This window comes from Salvelinus alpinus, chromosome 8 (genome assembly GCF_045679555.1).
Source record: "Salvelinus alpinus chromosome 8, SLU_Salpinus.1, whole genome shotgun sequence".
Classification (NCBI taxonomy): domain Eukaryota; kingdom Metazoa; phylum Chordata; class Actinopteri; order Salmoniformes; family Salmonidae; genus Salvelinus; species Salvelinus alpinus.
Genome location: NC_092093.1, coordinates 66,702,221 through 66,728,281, shown reverse-complemented (window position 1 = coordinate 66,728,281; position 26,061 = coordinate 66,702,221). Strand labels below are relative to the sequence as shown.

Below are 26,061 nucleotides of genomic sequence, written 5' to 3'. Positions count from 1 at the left end.
AAAGCTCATTAGCATGCATCAAATTGCATCCAATTTAGTATTTGGTATGCTGTTCATTTAGAAAAACACTTCATATTATTAATTCACTGAGATTTAATAATATTCAGAGTTACGTTTTTCGAAATTAACATTATTCCAAATGAAATTGTCACTTTTAATATTATCAGATACTGTATATAATGACGATATGGTCTTGTCTCCGCATTAACAATGTGAGTAGTTTTCCCAAAGGAGGGAAAGCAATAAGCAGACCGATATTCCCGCGTGGACAGATTTTGACGGGAGTGGACCCTCTCCCTTCGCCTCGTAATTTCTGATAGTATTCTTACGAAACGTGCAATGTATAGTTATCGCCAGCAGAGAGCAGCCCTGTACTTTACCTGTGCTTTTCACGATTACGTCATCGTGTACACAGTATTCTGGTAAGGTACCGGTTTTAATATCATAGGGGGTGGCGACACGAGCCCTTTAAAAATGGTGCAGTCCTCACATGGTCAGTGGACAAAACGTAGTACTATCTGACCCCTAGTTACAGAAAGAAAAGCAACAAAGTAACAGATTGTGTTGAATAGGAATAGGGGTGATCCCTTTCCACTGTGTTGCTTTCCATGGCCCCTCCCCGAGAGCCTAATAGGCCCACAGAGTATATTGTTTCCTGGATCATCAATTATTATCATATGTAGGCTGGCTATATGCTATAACATATCCACGCTTGAGGTAGAATTAGGTCATATTTGTCTGAGATGTTCATCAATGAGATTTCAGCCTTTATTCACCCATTCAAAGAGAGCCAGAAGTTTGTTGAATTCTCAATGTGTTGTCACTGACTTCAACCATCTAAAACCACAAATTCTAAATGTGTTATCACTGCACTTTCAATCATTTAAAGTACAACAAGTTAAAATGGGAATATAATGTCAGATATTTAGTATTTTTATAACAACTTAAAGCGACATGTAACTTTTTGGGCAACCCAACCAAATTTACATAGAAATATGAGTTATAGATCTGTCATTTTAATTGAAAGCGAGTTTAAGAAGCGGTATATATGTTCTATGTGTGATATTTCTATGCTTCCCATTCATTTAATGTTGTTTAAGCTTCTTTTACTTTTGGTTTTGTACACAGCTTCAAACAGCTGAAAATACAATATTTTTGGAAACTGAAAAGATATTTCACAGCGATATAGAAGGTACAATGATTCTCTACATAATGTTTTTTTGCTAAATAAACTGAAATTAGGTCAACTATTAGAATTTTTGCAACCAGGCAATGGAGGAGCGATATCTGCATATCGCACATTTATGTGTGATCACTGTGTTTTATCTATTAGCACAACCAAATGACCTGGATTACAGTTGAGATTACATGAAAAGTACATAGTGAAAGTGATCAATGTTGTTCGAGATTCTGTGCAGATTATTACAGCATTTGTGAAGATCTCCACAGACCTGCGACCTTTGCATGTTATCTTGAACATGCACGCTTTCTATGATTACATAAAAATACATTTATAGTTACAGTAACCTCAAAATGTGGCCATGGATACATTGATACAGCTCCTTCACATATTTATATTTGGGTGCGTTGGTAACCAAACATAATTCAATATCCAGTTGGCCTACAAATTAATAATTGATAAGTTGGGTTCACGTCTGCATCTCAACCAAAAATCATAGGTAAAGAATAGGACTAAATCAAATCTAACTTTTAAATAAAGTTCGATTTGATTTAGTCCAATTCTTTAACTATGATTTTTGGTTGAGATGGAGACGTGAACCCAACATATTAATGATTAAGTTGTAGATTAAATTTGAAATCAACCAAAGCTTGAAACCTTAGGCCTATATGTACTGTCTAGTTTTAATTGAACCCTGGGTTGAATTGAAACAATAGCTGTTGATGACTTTGCAAATGCTATATAGGCCTAAATAGTATAATTAATAACATGCTGTATGACTTATAAAGAATGGCTACATTTCATTTGCTTTCTTAAACCGACCTTTTGGAATGACTTCAAAGGCAACAGTGAATTTATTTAGTTATTATGTGGAGATCTCAGTCATCAGTGACAAATATCACAGCTTGGTTAAAACCCTGGATAGGAGACCAAAGAGATAGCTGTAGATAGATCAACTCTCCAGTAGGAGGTGATGCCCAGCCTAGTTTTTTTTCTGATCGTGGATATAATGTTGAAAAGCTGATGTTGTTTAAAAGGTACACATTCAACATATTTCTTGGTTTGTCTATGGTTTGTCTATGTTGAAAATTGGTTACCATGATGACATAATCCTGTGGTTGAACTTTCACCCTCAAAACAACAGTTGAAGTTGGTGCCTTTTTAAAAATCCAAACTATTTTCCACATAAATTCCATGTCACACAAAATATGTTGACAAATGACGTTGAAACAACGTTGATTCAACCAGTTTGGAACCCAGTTTGGAAATGCAGCATAACATGTATCGATATATTTAGGCAATCGCTCAAATGGTACTGATTAGATCAATCCTTACGGCTGACATTGGATATTAGCCTATCCCTGACAAATTGACAACCATCACATTTGTTGCGTAATGCATTAGCTAATGAAATAAGGAATATGCTAATGAGGCTCGGCTATTTATGAAAAAATGGGCACAGAAATTGATACAGGAATAGACTAGCCAATTAGAGAAGCCGTGTATGAAATACTGATGAGAAGCAGCCCAGCCATGCTGCGGATGTTGTTTTCAACATTGTGCACTAAAACTGCTGCAAGATCTGCAATGTCCTTAGCTTCCATACCTACAGCTACGCATTTCAATTATAGCCCTTCATTTGTAACACAAAAGTAGAATATATTCTAGCGGTTGTTCGGCGAGATTGTGTTCATGTCAATGCAGAAGTAGATTTATGCAACCACTCTCAAATGCTATTTGAATTGATCAATGCAAGCATAAAATCGCTGACAGTCCTTACCGCTGACATTGGCTATTAGCCTATCCCCGTTGACAAATTGACAACCATCACATTTGTTGCATAATGCATTAGCTAAAGAAATAATGAATATGCTAATAGGGCTCTGCTATTGATATAAACATGAGCATAGAAATGATACATGAATAGGCTAGTCAATTAGAGAATCCGCGTCCGAAACACTGATGAGAAGCAGCCCAGCCATGCTGCGGTTGTTTGTTTTCAACATTGTGCACGACAACTGCTGCAAGATCTGCAATGTCCGTAGCTTCCATACCTACAGCTACGCATTTCAATTATAGCCCTTCATTTGTAACATAAAAGTAGAATATATTCTAGCGGTTGTTTGGTCAAATTGTGAATATGCCATTGCAAAAACCATGCTGATGTCAGAGATTTTTTGCTCTTCCCTCTAAAGTGGGAGGATCTTTGTGCGTTGAGTCACGCAGCTGTCAAAGATAGCTGTCACCCAGTTTCATGATCAAACACACATTGAATGAGAAAGGCTTCGCCAAGTCGAGCAGCGGACTTCAGGTAGCCTACCCCTGGCATAAGTAGCCCATTGCGTCTCAAACAAATTAAGAAACCGAGGAACGGTTCTATGACCTAAAATAAATCAATGAACGAAGCCGTTTAACCATTTGGAGTATAGGTGTGGAATATCCTGAGAAAAAGGATCCGCCAATAAACGAATACAATTCGAGAAGAAGAAAAAAAATACTGCGCTCCTCTCGTGACCAACGTGAAAAGGGGATTTCTAACGGATATGAAGACAAAAAAGGGTAGGTCGCCTTTTTTCATCGGCCTGCTGATTTCGATAACACGCGTGTATCAGAAAATATATTGAGGGAGATCGCGCATAATGCATTTTTCAATGCAAGCAACGCCGCCTATTGTTTGCTCCAGTCAAAACAGGGTCCCCCCCGTGTGCAGGCGGGCTGTCAAAATTGTTTTTCGTATATGCCTTTTGATTTAAACCGTTTCAAATGCAAGGAATTGTTATCTTTCAAGGTTGACTAGTTAAAGGCATCGAGTAAATATCATAACCATTTTGTTATACAATAGTGTTAGATACTTAACTTACTCTGAAAACTTAGTTCATAATGAACAAGTTTCCAATTACTAGCTAATTCCTTTCGGGTACATCTAGATGGATTGGCTAAATTAGAGGGCATCTCTAAACCCTTACGTCACCACGCATTTAGTTAATTAAAATGTATCACATTTGTTGCCCCAACGATGCAGAGTAAGTTCCCTCTGCTAGTTTAGCTGCAACATGGTTTCATTATCTCGGTATACGTTGTATTATGTGCCTCATTGTTGAATGAAATTAGATTGTGAGAAATTTGCAGCAGACTTCTAGAGCCCTGATTTTCTACTGGCACAGCGTTCAAATCCTGACCTCCTTTGTGAAGTTGCTGTTGGCTTTCATTCTGCGACGCTGCTCTCGCATTCGTCGACCTCGTGTTAGACTACACGAACTTCTACACATTGTTTAAACTTTGAAATTCCTTAGAGTAGAGCTTACAAAACGCTAAATTCCCCCGAATGAGTAATATACTTAAAGTCAGAAATGAGTAACTCTTTCAAAAACGTTAAAATTGTAGTAAAATAATGGTTCGACGAACAAGATTATTTTGTTTAGTCTTGAGACGTTTATTTGCAACAAGTCCCCCTCCCCCCTTCCTCATACAATCCTACATAATTACCTCATTCCAACTTCAATGTAAAAAAAAAAAAATCCATTTCCCACCTCTATGCCAAGGACAGATCTAGTGATATCCAGTACAGTATTATGTTGACATGGAATGATGGCCTACAGATGATGCCATATTTTAGTTTTTACAATTTAAAACTTAAATAAGACAGTCTAAATTATAAAGTTGCAATAAAAGTTAGATTTTTGAATGTGTTACTTCCAGATAATAGATCTATTGTCCTGACATTCAGGTTTTTGTAAAGGCTTGTGGTAAATAAACTATTTTGTAATAACTGTTTGATTAGGCTATTTAGAAAAAGAAAGAAAGAAACAAATGGACTACAGATGTTCGTACAGCCTTGGGAATTCTCCCCCTGGAATAACTATTTCAGCTGTCTAGGGTCCTGCTGTAGCTTCCTGCACTGTGTCAGTGTCAACATGAAGAGGTGTTTGCTCAGTCCTGTAGGCCTGCAGTATTTGTCGAGGCAGGTTTTATAACTGACACAGCATTGGCGTAGCCTTCCTTTGTGATGTCCCTCCTCTTCACCCTCTCCCTCCGCCCTCTTCCTCCCTGTCTGTTCCATGAATCACATGGCTGAACTTGACAGCTTGCTTCTGACACATCAGCTGCCTCCGCTAGACAGCTAGCGTTTGGCACTGGGCTGTTGGAAGGTGGGTGGCAGACAGACAGACAGACAAGGGCGTGTTTGGGGGGAATTCTGGGGGAATTCTGACTGACATTTTTTCACACATCCATTCTTCTCTTTTCCACACACAGGCATGATGACGTTGTCGACCAGTGAGACGGACGAGGAGGACAGCATGGACGCCCCCCTGGACCTGTCATCCAGTACGGGAGGTAGCAGTGGGAAGAGGAAGAGGCGCGGGAACCTACCCAAGGAGTCAGTGCAGATCCTCAGGGACTGGCTATATGAGCATCGCTACAATGCCTACCCCTCTGAACAGGAGAAAGCCCTGCTCTCCAAGCAGACGGAGCTCTCCACACTACAGGTATGCTAACAAGTTTTTTTTAAATTTAACTAGGCAAGTCAGTTATGAACAAATTGTTATTTACAATGACGGCCTACCGGGGAACAGTGGGTTAACTGCCTTGTTCAGGGGCAGAATGACAGATTTTTACCTCGGAGATTCAGCTCGGAGATTCAATCCAGCAACCTTTCAGTTACTAGGCAAACGCTCTAAACACTAGGCTACCTGCTGGCTACTCTGAACTCTCTAATGATCCTCATCGATTACATAAGGGGCCCTGTTCAAATACTTCAGCAATGCATCCTTCCTTCTTACCTTCCTTGAATTGATCAGAGTTGAATTGCTTGCTTTCACTTATTTATCACTTATAGATCTCAAGGAAATGAGGTAGGAAGGATCGAATCAAACAGAGAAGCTAGAGTGACAGGCCTCAGTGTTCAGAGGTTTACCACCAGATGACTAGAAGGTCTGTGGCATGCAAAAAAAATGATTGGCCGGAAACGCAATGTACAAGGACCTTGTGTTGTAAAGTCCTATCGCGGTTTTATGACACATACGTAAACAAAGAGAGCATGATTGACACGTGGACAATGAATAGCTAGCAGCGGGTCCTTTCAAGGAAGCTTGATATTGCAACGTTCTGTCAGACGAGACACATCTGAAGTGAAACAACATTGGTCTGTGTCCCAAATGGCTCCCTATGTAGTGCACTACTTTTGACAAGGGCACACATGGTTTTTCCCTTAGGGTTCTGGTCAAAAGTAATGCACTTTGTAGGTAATAATAGGGTGCCATTTGGGACACACACGGTGACTAGGAGGAACCGAGAACTCTGACTCGGCTCACTCACTCTGCTGGGTGGTTGGCGTGGGCTTGGCTGTAACGATCACACAGGAATTTCCCTCCCTCCAGCCCTCTTCCAGCCCAGCTGTCTGGGAACAATACAGAGTCCTTTACATACTAAGAGCTCTAGGCTTTGAGCCATCCATGGCTGATAATTGGCTGGGACAGAGAGGGAGAAGAGGGGGTGGGGGGAGGAGAGGGCAATAGAATTGGGGAGGGCAACAAGACCTTACAGCATACTTGTGTTACATGCCATGATGCCTTTTCAAAGGCCTAGTTTGAGTTTCTTGATGAGCACAGAAGTAGAACCTTATATTTTCTTACTTGTTTGTCATATTATGCATTATAAGACATTAACTTAAGTTAAAAAAATAACATTAGTTGATGTGCAATTAGGTTGTCATAACAAGAGCTTTTAAACATTGTCTATAGGTATGCCAGAATATATACGATCAAGAGCAAGTTGTGCAAATCACATATGCTCGTAGATGTTTCAGATAAGATGCATGTTTTGCATACAACAGACAAACAGCCATCTCGCAATGTCATGCAAATATGTAAACGGTATGTAACCTGTTTTTGTGTCATCATGTGAGATATTAAAGTATAATTTTGTGCTCTCCTTTTTTCCTCCTTGACTACTTTTTTAAAACTTGAAACTATACTATATACTTAAATAAATGTTGTAATTTGCTCTCCTTCAGGTTTGCAACTGGTTCATCAACGCACGTCGGCGGCTCCTCCCGGAGATGCTGCGGAAAGACGGTAAAGACCCCAACCAGTTCACCTTCTCCCGGAAAGGCAGCAAGGGAGGCGACGGGGGCTTCTCTGATTCCAGCTCTCAGTCACCAAAGCACGCCACAGCCGCCACGGGCCCCGAGGACAGCTACGACCAGCGGGCGCTGCACCCCTCCAGCTTCGAGGCAGGTCTCCCCAGCCCCAGCATCCTGCTGAAGGCCGTATCGTCCCCTAAGATGTCCCCCTCCTCCTCCCCGGGGTCTGACACCACCGTGGCTCCCCGGCCCTCTGTCATCTGTCACACCACTGTTACCACCATGGCCATGCAGAAACAGGGCTCTAGCCCCCCCTCCTACCTCTCCTGCTTCCTCTCCAGCATTAACACAGATGGTAGTAGGGCCACAGAGCTGCTGCATTCCACCACAGAGGCTCTGGGGCTCTTCAGATGTCGGGAGGAAGGGTTGGGCCTGGGCGCCCCGGCAGTGACCACCACCCACACCACCATGGAGTGTAACCTAAGCCCCCAGAGTGGGCTCTTCAACACCCCTCCCCCCACCCCCCCAGACCTCACACAGGACTTCAGTGGCTTCCAGCTCCTAGTGGATGTGGCCCTCAAGCGGGCGGCAGAGATGGAGCTCCAGGCTAAACAACTGGTGTCTTAAAGAGAGCGATAAAGGGGAGGGAAAGAGAGATGACAACCTGGTTGTTGTTGTCTCGAAATGAACTCCTCACATGAGTTCAGTGACTGCGCAACAAATAACAAACACAACTCAACAAGCCTGATAACTTATATTTTTGGTATACATTGGTGTACAAAACTATATCAAGGTGCCTGGGCTGTTAGTTCTTTTTTTATTTTGTCATATGCGTGTATGTATGTATCTATGTGTATCTTTTTTGCACACAGGACCAAAAAGTTTTACGGACAAAAAAAGTGCTGCCTGTCTTAAAACATTTCCTATGTATTTTACTAGAGCAAGGCATGAGGGAATACAAGCGTTCTGCAGGTGAGGGAGGGTGGTTCTCCTCTCCTCCATTATGGGGTATGTAGTTTCCAGATGTGTTTCACGTTTTACATTTCAGAGATCAGTTTGCGATGGTTTCCACTCGGCCTTTCGCACAATAGGGCCGAGTTAGGGTCCCCATCTCATCTCAGTGTCTTAAAACATACTTTGTTTGCTCTTGGTATCTATGATGAACTTTATCACTACTGTAGAAAGGGTTCTGTGTTTTCATAATAAGAGTATAGTTTTCTTTTCTTTTTTTTCCTTTTTTTTTATACCTTTGATATTTTATAAGAAAGTAAACCTCTCGTCTTGGTTTTGATTAAGCGTTTTCCTATACGAAGGGATCATTCAGATGAACAATGTAGCACGTTCTTAGTCTGAGCCTTCTTCCCCTCCTCATATAGTGGCTGCAGCCAAATTGGCACTCTATTCCCTATATAGTGCACAAAAGTAGTGTACTATATAGGGAATGGGGTGCCAATTTGGGACACAAACCTGTGTAGCAATTGGCCAGTTAACTGGAAGAACAACACTAAATAAGATGTGTTTTGCATTTGTAAAGTCACCAGCAGCGGAAAAAAATATAAAATTTTCTAAATCACCAAAAAGCATTTTATGTACAAAAAAGGACCATGTTTGTGTATAGCGATTGTGACATGACGCCCAACGATGTGATTTCCTTTCATACTGTGCAATGTTTGTGGCAAATAGGGGTCACATATGGGATTTAAATAAATAGTTGTTTTCTACTACGCTTGCCGTTTCACTGTTGTAGTCAATGTGATCGAGTGTTCCATCTAAGAATCAAGAATCTTTTCAGGCGATTGCCCACTAGAATCACGTAACAGCAGTAGCCCAGAATGTAGTATGAGTTCCATCAATCATACATTAGCGCTACATGGGGGAAAAAAGGCAGAGGGAGGACGGAAATAGCACTTTGATGTGTGTGTATGTGCCTGTGTTTCTACATGCTGTCTGTCTCGGTCTCATGAGTCATTCTATCCTGAGACATTCCTACGTGTGTGTGTGTGTGTGATAGGTTCACCAGAGCTCCAAGTCATTAGCATAATCCTGTATAAATTAGTGCGGGATAACAGCAGATGTCAACAGGTTTCCTGCCATGCAGGGTTTTACAGTTGAAGTCGGGAAGTTTACATACACTTAGTTTGGAGTCATTAAAACTTGTTTTTCAACCACTCCACAGATTTCTTGTTAACAAACTATAGTTTTGGCAAGTCGGTTAGGACATCTACTTTGTGCATGACACAAGTCATTTTTCCAACAATTGTTTACAGACAGATTGTTTCACTTATAATTCACTGTATCACAATTCCAGTGGGTCAGAAGTTTACATACACTGAGTTGACTGTGCCTTTAAACAGCTTGGAAAATTCCAGAAAATGATGTCATGGCTTTAGAAGTTTCTGATAAATTAGTCTAAGTCAATTGGAGGTGAACCTGTGGATGTATTTCAAGGCCTACCTTAAAACTCAGTGCCTCTTTGCTTGACATCAAGGGAAAATCCAAATAAATCAGCCAAGACCTCAAGTGTAGACCTCAAGTCTGGTTCATCCTTGGGAGCAATTTCCAAACGCCTGAAGGTACCATGTTAATCTGTACAAACAATAGTACGCAAGTATAAACACCATGGGACCACGCAGCCGTCATACCGCTCAGGAAGGAGACACATTCTGTCTCCTAGAGATGAATGTACTTTGGTGAAAAAAGTACAAATCAATACCAGAACAACAGCAAAGGACCTTGTGGAGATCCTGGAGGAAACAGCTACAAAAGTATCTATATCCACAGTAAAACGAGTCCTATATCGACATAACCTGAAAGGCCGCTCAGCAATGAAGAAGCCACTGCTCCAAAACCACCATAAAAAAGCCAGACTACAGTTTGCAACTGCACATGGGGACAAAGATTGTACTATTTGAAGAAATGTCCTCTGGTCTGATGAAGCAAAAATGTAACTGTTTGGCCATAATGACCATTGTTATGTTTGGAGGTAAAAGGGGGAGGCTTGCAAGCCAAAGAATACCATTCCGATCGTGAAGCACAGGGGTGGCAGCATCATGTTGTGGGGGTGCTTTGCTGCAGGAGGGACTGGTGCACTTAACAAAATAGATGGCCTCATGAGGCAGGAAAATGATGTGGATATATTGAAGCAACATCTCAAGACATCAGTCAGGAAGTTAAAGCTTAGTCGCAAATGGGTCTTCCAAATGGACAATGACCCCAAGCATACTTCCAAAGTCGTAGCAAAATGGCTTAAGGACAACAAAGTCAAGGTATTGGAGTGGCCATCACAAAGCCCTGACCTCAATCCTATAGAAAATGTGTGGGCAGAACTGAAAAAGCGTGTGCGAGCAAGGAGGCCTACAAACCTGACTCAGTTACACCAGCTCTGTCAGGAGGAATTGGCCAAAATTCACCCAACTTATTGTGGGAAGCTTGTGGAAGGCTACCCGAAACGTTTGACCCAAGTTAAACAATTTAAAGGCAATGCTACCAAATACTAATTGAGTGCATGTAAACTTCTGACCCACTGGGAATGTGATGAAATAAATAAAAGCTGAAATAAATAATTCTCTCTACTATTATTCTGCCATTACACATTCTTAAAATAAAGTGGTGATCCTAACTGACCTAAAACAGCGAATTTTTACTAGGATTAAATGTCAGGAATTGTTAAAAACTGAGTTTAAATTTATTTGGCTAAGGTGAATGTGAACTTCCGACTTCAACTGTATGTGTGGATGCGTCTCAATACATTCACAGAAAATTCATACAAAAGTTTTAGTTATACTTGACACCCAGTCATAAACATGTCATATGGACATAACACTGTCACAACGGATATATTTTCACCAGTTGTGACATATATTGCGTTATCTTATTGGCTGGTTATGACACCTACATAAGTGTCAAGTCAACCCCACATTTATTCAAGTTTCCTTTCCTTTGAAAGTTTGTATTCTTAAATCCTTTGTTGTAATGAATTCTTTACAGTCATGTTTTCTTCATCTTATTTTAAATAACTTGTAGAAAATACATTTTATGCCTCCCGAGTGGCGCAGCGTTCTAGAGGCATCACTACAGATCCGGGTTTCATCCCGGGCTCTGTCGCAGCCGGCCGCGACCGGGAGACCCATGAGACGGTGCACAATTGGCCCAGCGTCGTCCAGGTTAGGGGAGGGTTTGGCCGGCTGGATGTCCTTGTCCCATCGCACTCTAGCGACTCCTTGTGGTGGCCGGGCTCATGCACGCTGACTTCTGTCGGCAGCTGTACGGTGTTTCCTCCGACTTGGTGCGGCTGGCTTACAGGTTTAAGCGAGCATCGTGTCAAGAAGCACTGCGGCTTGGCGGGATCGTGTTTTGGAGGACGCATGGCTGTCGACCTTCGCCTCTCCCGTGTCCGTATGGGTGTTGCAGCGATGGGACAAGACCGTAACTACCAATTGGATATCACGAAATTGGGGAGAAAAAGGGGTGAAAAGTACCCAAAACAAGAAAATACACTTTATGACCCTGTCATGAAGTATTATGACCATCCGGTGTCACTTTACTTAAGAAAATACATTTGATGACACTGTCAAGAAGCATTATGACCATCACACTCGTATAAGCCAGATAGGCCTATCATGTACATGCCCTTATGTCAGTCATCAGTTAAAAAGAGGGTGTCTTGTCCTGCTCCTGAAATCTGGTCCTGCATTCATCCCAGTCATCAGCAACAGAGCATTGGGGTAGGTGCATGTCTGACATCAACGTGTGCACAATTACAATGATAATTTAACATGCTCAATAAAACACATATATACAGTATATATATACAGTATATATAACATAAACATACTGTTGACACATAGGCTATGGTGTAATGCCGCCCTGGGCAATTATTTTCCATGGAAGGCCACATTAGAATATATTTTTGCCATCGCGGGCCAGAATCATATTACAGGATTATACATCATGTGCATTCATGTGCATGACTATGTTGATAGATATATCTACTGTAAATCATGTCCAGATATGCTACTTATTTTACTTTTTGAACATGCACAGAAATAAACCACATCCATGTTCTCCTTTTGGTAGGTATTTTCATTATTAAACATGCAATGAACGACACGGAGGGAAAAGTACACTGTGCATTCAGCACCACCCACAGAACTCTTGTTAACGGGTATTTACAAAAACACAAGAAAGGGAGAGCTCAACATTACATTTAAACTAGTCAATCAGTGTGAGGAGTGAAGTCTCTGATGGGCATTGACTAGAGCAGTGAAGTCAGGTATAGTTTCTGACGTCGCTGAGAGGTGAGAGTCAGTAAGAGATGATCTGTGCCTTGACTTGTTATATTTCATCACTGAAAATGTCTGCTCAAATACATAGGTTGACCCAAACAGTACAAACATCTTCTGAGAATGACTCAACATCTTTGGAAAGTTTAGTTCATCGAGAGATGCATAGAACCTCGTCAGTGACATTGTTTTGAATAGTTCTCCAATCACTGCATCAGACTGAAGATTGATAAGCTCAAGTTGCAGGTCAGTGGGAGCGTTATCCACATTGCAGGTGAAAGGAGAAGAAACCAACAGCATGTCATTTTCACACCCTTTTAAGCACCTTCCCCAAACTCAGCCATCTCACGTTTGTGTGGGAGGGGAGATCTGCATGACCCGACTCTGTCTCTTCCAACAGCGAGACAAACTGTCGGTGGTTTAAAGATTTTGCTCTTATGAAGTTTTCCACTTTAGTGACTGTATCCACAACGTGGCTCGTTTTCAGAACACATTTACAGAGCACCTCCAGATGAATAACGCAATGCAGGAGAATAATTGTCTGATCTGGGTTCAGCTCAGCTACTTGATCTTGTATCCTTTTCAAAAGGCCAACGTTTTTTCCTGTCAAGTTTGGGCACCCGTCAGTGGTCACACTGGATAACTTTTCAAAACTCAGTCCCAGCTTTGCCACACACTTATGTGAACTTCCTCGTATAAATCTTTCCCTGTGGTTGTGCTCTTCATTGACTGCACTGAAGCGAGCTCCTCTGTACTTTCAAAGTCTGGGGTTATGCCTCGTAAGAATATCAACGACTGCGCCGTGTCACGTGACTCACTGCTCTCATCCAGGACCAAGGAGAAATAGGTGAAATCCTTTACCTTGTCTTTCAACTGTCGTTCCATATTCTCTGCGATGCCCTCAACACGCCATGTCACTGTTCGTCTTGACAAGGAAACATTTTCAAACAGCTCTTTCTTGTCGAGCCAAAGTATTGCTGCAGAGTCAATTAAACATTATTTAATGAATTCGCACTCAACGAATGGCTTGCTATGTTTAGCAATTTTGTGGGGCAGTACAGAGCTAGCTCTCGCAATTCCGTCGTTTGCTGAATGCAGTTTTGTGTAAAGTCCTTGCTGCTTTTGCAACTGAGAAAGCAACTCTTTCGATGCACTTGCCCTCTGCTCAGAAGACATATTCCTATATTTCTTTGCATGCTTCGTCTGGAAGTGTCGGGACAAGTTGAGGTCTTTCAAGACAGCGATGCTCACTTTGCACACTAAGCACACAGCTTTCCCTGAAACCTCAATAAAGAAATATGTCGATGTCCACTCTTACTGGAACACCCTACATTCATTGTCTACTTTCCTTTTCTTTGAAATCTTTGAATAACTCATTTTAGCGCAATTTCTAGCTAGCTACGATTTGTAACTGTGACGTGTTCAGCCTGTCAGTCACTGTCTGTCCTCGTGCAGTTGTTATTTATACGTGCCTTCAAAATAAACGTCCCACAAGCGGCGGAAGTTAAATCATTACACAATGGCGAGTATTCATTGGGCTTATAATTTGAATAACAAATACGTTTTTCAAAACTTTACTATCGCAAATTCTTTATGTGATCTGAGCATACGGCCCCCGGGCCGGCCTTTGCCCAGGCCTGGTGTAAATGGAATGTTTTGCCTTTTTGACAATCTTATGTAGGTGTCATAACCAGCCATAAAATAACTCAATATATGTCACAACATGTCTAAATATGTGTCATGGCAGTGTTATGACCATATTTTCACATGGTTATGACGCTGGGTGTCAAGTAAAGCTTTACCAAGGTTTCTTATTGGATAAATGCAGGTAGTCCATTCTCTTTTGTTTGGTGGCTAGTCAATATGACCCAGATTAAGACCATGTGGATCCTGGGTATTTGTGTTCTTTCGAGGATACATGCATGTGTTGCCAGTACAATCCTAAAGGCGTGGATTCAAATGACCCTTCCAAGATGGCCTTCGTCAAAGTAGCGAACCGATCACCATTGCATGCATACCTTTGTTCTATGCTGCACCAGCCTGTTATAGTATAGGTGGTATTGGTTGTTTAGCAACAACGGACGTGTGCGCAACTATTGGGTAAAACAGACAGGGTTGGCTTAAACTGTTGACAGTATGTAAACTATATTTAGTCTCCAAATGTTTATTGAAAACACATACACTATGAGCACTTGTCTCTCAAATACATCGTTGCAGTTGTTGGTTTGTTAGCTACTGAATTTTTGCGATATTAGCATAGACATGACATCAGTCAAAACAAGACATGGTATTTTACCAGGTAAGTTGACTGAGAACACATTCTCAGTTACAGTAACAACCTGGGGAATAGTTACAGGGGCAAGGAGATGAATAAGCCAATTGTAAACTGGGGATGATTAGGTGGCATGAAGGCCAGATTGGGAATTTAGCCTGGACACAGGGCTAAACACCCTTCATCTTATAATAAGTGCCATGGAATCTTTAGTGACCAGAGAGAGTCAGGTCAACCGTTTAACATCACAACCTACACAGGGCAATGTCCCCAATCACTGCCCTGGGGCATTGGGATATTTTCTTTAGACCAGAGGAAAGGGTGACTCCTACTGGCCCTCCTGATTAAACAGCATGGTCATTACACAGGTGCACCTTGTGCTGGGGACAATAAAAGGCTTCTCTAAAATGTGCATTTTTGTCACACAACTCAATGACACAGATTTGAAGGAGTGTGCAATTGGCATGCTGACTGCAGGAATGTCCACCAGAGCTGTTGCCAGAGAATGAATGTTATTTCTCTACCATAAGCTGCCTCCAACGTCGTATTAGAGAATTTTTTTTTTTTTTTTTTCCAACCGGCCTCACAACCACAGACCAACCTCCAAATCCGGCTTCTTCACATGCAGGGGGTGCTGAGAACTATTTCTGATACTGATTGGCTGGGTCTGGCTGCCCAGTGGGTGGGCCTATGCCCTCCCAGGCACACCCATGGCTGCGCCCCTGCCCAGTCATGTGAAATCCATAGATTAGGGCCTTTGACTGATTTCCTTATATGAACTCTAACTCAGCAGAATCTTTGAAATTGTTGCATGTTACATTTATATTTTTGTTCAGTATTTGTAAATCTGCCTCATTATATTATAAGCGAAAACATGTGCAGCCTGCATTTCAATAAACACATATAGGATATCGTATGATGATGGCATTAAGGTTTTTAATGCTGATACATTTCCGTACACGTGACATAACATCAACAGTGTAATAATATTAATTACAAAATGTATATCTGCTTAATAGGTTATTTGATTGTTTTTACATTTACATAGGGAAACATTCATTTATGTACAAATGTTCATTTGAATCGTTTTATACTTATATATGGACTATTGCTGCGATCACGTGCTAGTCGGAACTCGGAAACTCTGAATTTTCGGACTTGTTTAACTGATTGTAGCTATACACTTGTCGTGTTCAACCAGTTAGCATGTCGGAAATATTCTAGTTTTCTAGTTCCGACTAGCACATGAACACGGCATACATCACAAGCCTCCGCCTCTCAGAATTGCCAGGATTGGTTGAAAGTCTTTAGTTTGGCAATTACCCACAATCCAACATTCTTTTCCACTTCCCGTAATCACCCTGTAATGTCAGGGTTTTGATATGTTAATATAATGATCATAAATAACTAAATCATTTGACCGATATTTGAATGAATTCTAATAAAAAGGTGAAATAAAAATATAAAGAGCAACACAACTTATATTTAATTACCTTAAAACATAATGGGCAAAAAAGGTATATACTTATTGTTACCTTTTGAATATAGTCTATAAAATATATTTTTACAAAGCAAATTAAATGAGAAATCATACCGAACAGTTAATTCATCACATGATTTCCACCACAAACAAATTAGACTTTTCAGTCATGAACATGTTTCTCTTATACATTCACCGGCCAGTTTATTAGGTACACCACCTCGTTCACAAAAATGAATCGCTCCTACAGACAGTGAGACACGTGGCCGTGGCTTGTTATATAAACCAGGCAGACAGCCATTGAGGCATTCAGTTACTGTTCGGTTGAACGTTAGAATGGGCAAAACGAGTGACCTCAGCAACTTTGAGTGAGGTGTGATGCATGAATATATCGCCGTGATGCCATCGCATCAGCAGGGACCAACATCCCTGTGGAACGTTTCTGACACCTTGTAGAATGCCCTGAAGAATTCAGGCTGGTCTGGAGGCAAAGGGGGGTTCCGACCCAGTAGTAGATGGGTGTACCTAATTAACTGTTCCGGTGAGTGTATATGGCTGCCAGGGATTTTCCCTCGTGTCAGAGCAGTTTCAACAGAGTTTACTAACACCCACAAACAGTCTGTGAAAGCAAATTTGTTCAAGATTGTCTCACTCATACAAGTCACTGATTTAAAAAAATACTTAATATAAAGAAATTGCAAAGTGATTGGGATTGCAGAGAATTTGTAATGGTGTATTTTGATAAAGGAATCAATCATGAGAAGTTGATCTAAACCATTAAACCACAGAACTCTTGTAATGTTCAAGGGTTTGTTTCCCAAAAGGCACCCTATTCCCTATTAAGTGCACTACTTTTGACCAGGGCCCATAAGGCTCTGGTCAAACGTAGTGTACTATATTGGGAATAGGGTGCCATTTGGGACGTATACCTGTTGACTGGGTTTATTTACAGTATGAGACAAAGCCTTTTCATGGGTTACACACAATCACACACACACACACACACACACACACACACACACACACACACACACACACACACACACACACACACACACACACACACACACACACACACACACACACACACACACACACACACACACACACACATGCTTTATTCTTCTTCCCCTGAGGCTGATTTGTGCTTGACTATCACATTATAAATTAAGGCTGATTACTGACACAGAATTAAAGGTGTCTTTCATCCCAAAGAGAAAACCATATAAGAAGGAGAATCACAAACACAGCATAAGGGCCTTGTCAGTGCATAATAATAATGATAACAAACGTGAATCATTTTTTTCTGGGGATTAATAAATAAATAGTGGATATAAAACACCATTAAACACTTTATATTCTTTTTATATTACTTTCAAGTGGTTGCATGTCAGTTTGGATGCGGAGAAAATAATTCCCACTGTCCTTTGATAGAATAACAAAATATCTTGTCATGTAGAACATTGGTAACACTTTACATTTAAAGATACCCTTAAAGTAAAGGAACATCAGAAGTAGCCCCCCCAAAAATTCAACTTAAGGACAAATTGTATTATCAGCTAAACATGATAAACACAATGAAATAAGTTCAAAACGACAAGAATGACATGAAGACATTTCAATTAGCTCATGTCAGCATGCGTATTATGGAGTCAGTCGTATGTTCGTCAGATAACGTCTTTGTGCGGGCATATATCGTTCCGTTGAAAATGATAGGCAGGGCTTGTTTCGGTATGGACAGTATTGAACAGTATGTCGATTCTGCTACGTTAATCAGAGGCTCCGTCCCAAATGGTATCCCATTCCCTACATAGTGCACTACTTTGACCAGAGCTCTATGGGCCCAGGGTCAAAAGTATTGCATCATATAGGGAATGGGGTACCATTTAGGACACATCCATAGTGAAAAGAAAGGCCCGTTTGGACCTTGAAAAATAGGAAGCACTTCAGAAACAAGCAGGTAAACCCCATATACTCACATACACATTAGATACACACATACACCTGCACTCAAAGACACGGGCACGCACACTCACACGCACGCACACACTCACACACTAAACGGGGCAGCAGGTAGCCTAGCGGTTAATAACGCTTGGCCAGTAACCAAAAGGTTGCTGGTTTGAATCCCCTGCCCTTGAGCAAGGCACCTAACCCTAAATCCTCCTGTAAGTCGCTCTGGGTAAGAGTGTCTGCTAAACGGAAAATCAAATGTTTTATTCTGGCAGACCCTGATTTCATTGCACTGACCTCTCTCTGAGAGCTTGCCATGAGCCCACCTAACTCCATACCTGACTACCAGGCAGGATTAGCGCTGTCAACCCTAGAATCCTACCACATCTGGGGGTAGGCAGACTGACGTGACCCTGTGACCTATTACCCCTAATGTTCAGACATAGGAGAGTACAACAGAATCATGCCACTGCTCCTGTAACTGGAAAGACTGCATTTTCTTCCTTTGGAGAAAAGGAAGAATAGTGTCATTGTCCGACACAGAGTTTATTGATTTATTTGATTTATTTGATTTTGTCCTCTACTAAGACCTGCATTGATTATTGGTAAATACTATGAATCTCAAGCTACACCTCTCATCCAAATCTCATTTTATAAAAGGTTTGGATTTTACAAATGAAAGTCATTTTTGCACATTGATATTATTGTCTACATTGAACTACTGCGCAAAGTCTCTCAGCTTTGCGGTTTGAAGTACAAACACAAAATTGTGTGTGATAAATGTATGTTGCTCTAATAGAACATCTAGGTGTTCATAGGTGTTGGACTAAAATCATTGTATCAAACCATTGGTGTATACCCTTTTTCTTTGTATTTCATTGTTTTTAAAATGACTAAAATGCTTTTGTGTGTGATTTCATTGCCAAGTCATATAGAGCTGCTGTTCCCTGGATTTCAATAATAAGGGGCGAATCCTAAGTTATACTTAAGTTTACTTAGTCTTCCATTGACATCAATGCATGACTAAGTGAAAATATGACTTAAATTGAAGTTAGGATTTAATCCTAATTGAAACATTTCAAACAGTTTCAATGGTCGCTGCTACATTCTGTCGATGTCCCGTGTGTCTCCAGAAGGTTTTACACATGTCTCAGGTGTTCTCCCTAACAACTCAAACAGGTTGAGGTAAGTTACCTCAAATGAGTGTACGTCCATGCGTATATGTGTGTGTGTGTGTGTGTGTGTGTGTTGTGAACCCCGTGACAGTAGTATCCCACAGGGGGAGAGAGACTGAGTTTCCCTATTGTCTGCTGTTATTGTGCTGTGAGTCACAGTAGCAGCCTCACCCAGGGTCACCAGAGTAGAGAGGCTGGCTGTGTCTCAAATAACTCCCTATTTTCTATGCAGTGCACTAGGTAGTGCACAAAAACAGTGCACTATTTAAGAAGTAGGGTGTCATATGGGACACAGTTGCTGTCTCAGGCTTTCTGACTCCCAACAGGATTAGCTAGTGTGCCCTGACAGCACTCCGTCTAGACCCACTAGTACACTACCCCTCCCTCCCTAACTTGCCTTCTGTTCCAATGAATCAGAAACATGATACATTATGCATCAATGCTGTGGTACTGGTATACCTGTTGTTTGGGTGACAACAGGTCACTTGGTTGGTGGAATATCGGTAAGAAGAGTTGACATCACAAGAAGAAACATCGCTGGGAGTGAGGAGTGGGGGGGGAGCCACATCAAAGCTGAAAGTTCAATGGAGAGGATCAAATGGAGAGAAGGCTAAAAATGCATAAATATACAGTATTCTCACTCAACTAGCTCAGCTGTGACCGTTCCCCCTCTTTTGTTGAAGTAAATAAAGATGTGATTATATTACAAGCACCCTACCCTCGCCATTCAGTGCTGTGTGTGGGCCTGTGTGGGTGTTTGCGTGCACCTTTGTAGGTGTGTGTGTGTGTGGGGGGGGGTCTCTGTCTCTATCTGTGTGTGTCTCATAGTCTGGTCTGGGCCTCGGGGATGTAGATCTCAATACTGTCTGCCGCGCTCTCGGTGACAGAGCTCTGTCGGACCGAGAGGGCCCGCTTGGCGGCCAGCAGGCGTTTGCGAGCCTCCAGCCGCTGTCTCTCGGAGCTCTCCAGAGAACGGTCCCTGGCCAGGGGAGGGTGGCCCCTGTGGGGCTTCTTTGGCACTGGAGGGGCGAACCGTCTCTCCTGGATGGACGGGGGAGGACAAACAACTACAGTAAGAGGACATCTTCTGTGCCTCTGGCAGTAGGGTCACAACGGCAGCCATTTTGTGTGGAGGTTAAAGAATGCATGACTGACATGACATCAGCAGTTTGTTGTAGCTTGCATGGTGTGAGAGCATGCAATAGGGTTCACGAGAGTGAGGTTACGGTTGGTGCCCACATGAAAAAATACTATAGCATACTACTGTATAAATACTACAGTATTCGCTGTAGTGTTTTGCTGACTTTACTGTAGTATACTGTAGTATTTACTACAGCAGGAAAATATAACAGTAGTATGTACTACAGTAATTCATGTAGCGTTTTTGCAGATTGTAGTATACTGTAGTATTTACTGTAGTGTTTTTGCAGACATTACTGTAGTATTTAGTATAGTTTTCTTTAATATAGAAGTGGAGGCTTTCTCCTTCAGGAAATCTCCTTGAGAATTACAAAAAGAGCAAATTCCCATAACCTCTAGGTAGGTAGGACTGGGATTTGAATGGATAATTCAGAACCTCTGCTCTTTTCTATAATTTGTAGGGAACACAATATATGGTCTATACTTGGTATGTAGGTTTTTCACTTATGGGTGGCATAAATTGCGATATTAGGGGAGGGGAATGGGCAGTGTATATGTAAATTAAATACCATAGTATTTACTATATTTTAAAAAATTTACAGTTTTTGAGGACTGTAGTGTTTTTGCGCATATTACTGTAGTATTTACTACAGTGTTTTTTTGGTGTGGATAATACTGTAGTATTTACTATAGTATTCTACAGTATACTACAACATTCTAAGTACTACACATGATCGAGGGATACTACAGTGTGTAGTATAGTATTCTACAGTATACTACAGTTTACTACAGATTTCTACAGTAAGTACTGTAGTATTCTATAGTAAACTGTTGTATTTTTTCATGTGGGTGGTGATGGCTGTGGCCATTTTGTGAGAGTACGCGGCAGAAGGTAGGCGTGGGGTGTGCGTGGGGTAAGAGTGGCCAGCAAGGTCAGCGAGGCCCGACGGTACATGGCAGGAAGAGTGACTTCTCAACAATCCAGCTCACTGTCAACAACAAAACAAAAAATACAAAAATAAAAAAACACAGCAGACATGCAGTCACGTCAGGCACGTTGTCACACAACATTACAACAATCCTTTTACATGCGTTACAACAACTCATGCTACATTGAACCAAAATCTACAGTAACTGTGCACGTTAACCATATTCAGCAACAATGAAAGTAGAAGCATCCAGGACAAAAACACCATTCCATTGTATTGGATTACTTCCAGACTTAAAGGCATAGTTCACCCAATTACAACATTGCTTACATTGTAAACAATATGGCATTTTGTAATTTTGGTGAACTATCCCTTTAATGTGGATCTGGCCTATAGGGTCTACTACATTGAGTGGTACCTTTATCACGGGGAGGTCCAGGGGTCTCCAGTTGTTGGCTTTGAGTTGGTGCAGCTCATCAAACTTTAGGCTGATGTTCTCGATGGACAGCTGCAGCATGTCCCAGAAACCAGCCAGATCCTGGGAGATGGGCCTGGGGTTGGCATTGGGGTTCTGACAGACACACACACACGCACGCACGCACACACACACACACGCACACAGACACACACACAAACACACACACTCAGTCAGGACAGGGTTGTAACCACTCTCATTTCCCCATCAGTATGTCATCAGCATACTAGTCTGGGACTATTTCAACTTGTCTCTCCGCACTTCAAAGTCAGTATGCTTTGAGTGGTGCTAGACTAGAATCCTATTTGCAACCATAGCGGTGTTTTGTTTGACACTGAGGGTCAATTATAAGCTTGTATAGATCATCTCATTATGTGACAGTTGGCTATGAGGGGTCTGCTGACACAGTAGAGTGATTTAAGATTGGTGTGTGTGTATTACATACCAGGTTTTCCTCACACAGCTCCCGAAACTGCTGGAACCTCTGAGACATGAGCAGCTGGGCGCTGCCTACTGCACTGCGGATCTTCCCCAGGACTGCGGAAAGTCACACACACACACAGACAGACAAGACAAGACAAGACAAGACAAGACAAGACAAGACAAGACAAGACAAGACAAGACAGACAGACAGACAGACAAGACAAGACAAGACAGACAGACAGACGTCAATCTTAAGTTAAATCACCTTGGAGTCACACAGACTTTGCCTTTGATGAGTGCAAGGCTATAAATATGTGGAGAGTGGGAACTGGGAACCTAAACTGTGAGTTTAGATGAAAGGGGGAGTGTTTATCCTGCACATCAAATAAACAACGCCCCCACCATGCTTTGAGAGTGGGGGATTTCTGAACCAGCCTACCGTCTCAATACACAACCTCGACTTTACATGTCAGAGGGAGAAAATTCACTGCAGAATCCCTACAGAATGGCTGATCAGCAGACGTGCCAAAGTTCACCACCCTCACATAACGCTGTGTTCTCTCCATCAGAAATAATACATTAGCCGTAGCCCTTTCCTGCAGTCAAATTACCAAAGTGCCCTCTAATTGCCTCATGGGTGGAAAGTTATTATTATTTTTCATAATTTTGTAATTAATCAACATTTTTCATTTTTTTTGTTATTTTCTGTATTTTTTTGTTATATTTCAGTCTTCTGTGGTGTACACTGAACAAAAATATAAATGCAACATGCAACAATTTAAAAGATTTTGCTGCGTTACAGTTATAAGGAAATCAGTCAATTTAAATAAATTCGTTACGCCCTAATCTATGGATTTCACATGACTGGGAATACAGATATCCATCTGTTGGTCACAGATATCTTACAAAAAAATGTAGGGGCATGGATCAGAAAACCCGTCAGTATCTGGTGTGACCACTATTTGCTTCTAGGCAGCACGACACGATCTCCTTCACATAGAGTTGATCAGGCTGATCAGGCTGTTGATTGTGGCCTGTGGAATGTTGTCCCACTCCTCTTCAATGGCTGTGCGAAGTTGCCGGATATTGGCGGGAAGTGGAAGTTGATCCAGAGCATCCCAAACATGCTCAATGGGTGACATGTCTGGTGAGTATGCAGGCCAGAACTGGGACATTTTCAGTTTCCAGGAATTGTGTTCAGATTCTTGCAAAATGGGACTGTGCATTATCATGCTGAAACATGAGGTGATGGCGGAAGATGAATGGCACGACAATGGGCCTCAGGATCTCGTCACGGTATCTCTGTGCATTCAAATTGCCATTGATAAAATGCAATTGTGTTCGTTATGTTTAGCTTATGCCTGCCCATACCCTAACCCCACCACCACCATGGGGCACTCTGTTCACAACGTTGACGAAATACACGCTATCTGCTATCTGCCCGGTAAACCCGGGATTCATCCGTGAAGAGCACAATTCTCCAGCTTGCCAATGGCCATCGAAGGTGAGCATTTGCCCACTGAAGTCGGTTACGTCAAGGTCAAGACCCTGGTGAGGACGACAAACACAGATGAGCTTTCCTTAGTTTCTGGCAGTTTGTGCAGAAATTCTTTGGTTGTGCAAACCCACAGTTTCATCAGCTGTCCGGGTGGCTGGTCTCAGACGATCCCGCAGGTGAAGAAGCCGGATGTGGCTTGTAGAATTGCGTTGCAGAGGCAGTTGCAGGGTGTTCTGTGTGGTTTATTGCCTCAGCACATGGTGCGATTGTGTAATGATCAAGCTGTTTAATCAGCTTCTTGATATGCCACACCTGTCAGGTGGATGGATTATATTGTCAAAGGAAAAATGCTCACTCGATACGGATGTAAACAAATTTGTGCACAACATTTTTGAAAAATACTACTTTCTGGGATCTTTTATTTCAACTCATGAAACATGCTATCAACACCTTACATGTTGCGTTTATATTTTTGTTTCAGTATCTACAAAGTATACCATTGGAATGCAAACTCAAAATGTAATGCATTTCAACTCTATATCTGAAATGGGTTCAAGGTGTCTCATTTCTTTCAAGCCCATAACCACGCGTGTGAGGTGTATACTTGCTTTTGTTTCAAAGTAGATTTGTTTAAGACTACTAAGAAACACTGTGTGACCCTGATTTAGCCCAATGCAGTAAAAGTCTAAAGGAAGAAAACATTTATGTCACTCCGGACAAATCTAAGGAGTAGTATTGTAGTTGTACAAAGGCTACCACATTGGGCTATTCTGAGGATGCACCCCAAAAGCCACCCTATTCCCTATAGTGTATAACTTTTGACCAGAACCCTACGGTACCCTGGTCAAAAGTAGGGCAACAGGGTGTTCCTCCCAGGGAAGGACTGCCCGTTCCATGATCTCGCCATCACGGTTGACAACTCCATTGTGTCCTCCTCCCAGAGTGCTAAGAACCTTGGCGTGATCCTGGACAACACCCTGTCGTTCTCAACTAACATCAAGGCGGTGACCCGTTCCTGTAGGTTCATGCTCTACAACATTCGCAGAGTACGACCCTGCCTCACGCAGGAAGCGGCGCAGGTCCTAATCCAGGCACTTGTCATCTCCCGTCTGGATTACTGCAACTCGCTGTTGGCTGGGCTCCCTGCCTGTGCCATTAAACCCCTACAACTCATCCAGAACGCCGCAGCCCGTCTGGTGTTCAACTTTCCCAAGTTCTCTCACGTCACCCCGCTCCTCCGCTCTCTCCACTGGCTTCCAGTTGAAGCTCGCATCCGCTACAAGACCATGGTGCTTGCCTACGGAGCTGTGAGGGGAACGGCACCTCCGTACCTTCAGGCTCTGATCAGGCCCTACACCCAAACAAGGGCACTGCGTTCATCCACCTCTGGCCTGCTCGCCTCCCTACCTCTGAGGAAGTACAGTTCCCGCTCAGCCCAGTCAAAACTGTTCGCTGCTCTGGCACCCCAATGGTGGAACAAACTCCCTCACGACGCCAGGTCAGCGGAGTCAATCACCACCTTCCGGAGACACCTGAAACCCCACCTCTTTAAGGAATACCTAGGATAGGATAAAGTAATCCTTCTAACCCCCCCCCCCCTTAAAAGAGTTAGATGCACTATTGTAAAGTGGTTGTTCCACTGGATATCATAAGGTGAATGCACCAATTTGTAAGTCGCTCTGGATAAGAGCGTCTGCTAAATGACTTAAATGTAAATGTAATGTGTTATTTGGGATGCAGACAGTGTCAGTGTAGGGCTGTCAATCTGGAGCTATAGTGCTGGCAGTAGGCTTGAACGATGTCATTCAGTGAGTTTGAGAATGAAAACCCCTATTGAGCGTGGCTGTGAAAGGCCATTTTACTGTACAGGACAGATGTGTGGCGGGACCCAGCTGGCTCCCTATTGATAACTATGCCTGGTAAGTCGGGCAGAGGAGATAGCAGGCAACAAGCAGGTAGTGTGGCCAGCTGCCATGAATACCTAGTGTGTCCCAAATGGCACCCTATTCCCTATGTGGTGCACTACTTTTGAACTGAGCCCCATCGGGCCTCGGTCAAAAGTAGTGCATTATCTTGGGTATAGGGTGCCATTTGGAACTCAGGCAATTTCACTCCGTCTACTAAGTCTGTTGGGTCATTTGGAGGACACAGACAGAGAGAGGGAAGGATGGA

At 42.2% G+C, this 26,061-nt stretch overlaps 2 protein-coding genes across 5 annotated transcripts in view; one reads left to right on the top strand and one right to left on the bottom strand.

The window, feature by feature from the left end:
• Nucleotides 1-3,359: 3,359 nt before the first annotated feature.
• Nucleotides 3,360-8,988, top strand: LOC139583541 (homeobox protein AKR-like). Of its 2 annotated transcripts, none has more exons than XM_071414726.1 (3): nt 3,360-3,739; nt 5,435-5,667; nt 7,194-8,988. In XM_071414726.1, exons 1-3 carry the CDS (start codon nt 3,724-3,726, stop codon nt 7,887-7,889), a joined length of 945 nt encoding a protein of 314 aa, XP_071270827.1. In that variant the 5' UTR covers nt 3,360-3,723; the 3' UTR covers nt 7,890-8,988. The 2 variants fall into 2 exon arrangements, with proteins under 2 accessions (XP_071270827.1, XP_071270828.1); XM_071414727.1 differs by having other exon boundaries at nt 3,420-3,491.
• Nucleotides 8,989-15,732: 6,744 nt separating this feature from the next.
• LOC139583555 (disks large-associated protein 1-like) overlaps nt 15,733-26,061 on the bottom strand; it is a 240,665-nt gene continuing 230,336 nt past the window's right edge. For 2 of the 3 annotated variants that reach the window (XM_071414771.1, XM_071414772.1), the window contains exons 11-13: nt 22,414-22,505; nt 21,912-22,064; nt 15,733-20,465 (exon numbers count right to left, since the gene is read on the bottom strand). In XM_071414771.1, the coding sequence (XP_071270872.1) occupies nt 20,247-20,465; nt 21,912-22,064; nt 22,414-22,505 (464 nt within the window). In that variant the 3' untranslated portion in view covers nt 15,733-20,246. The other variant, XM_071414773.1, reaches the window with a different exon arrangement.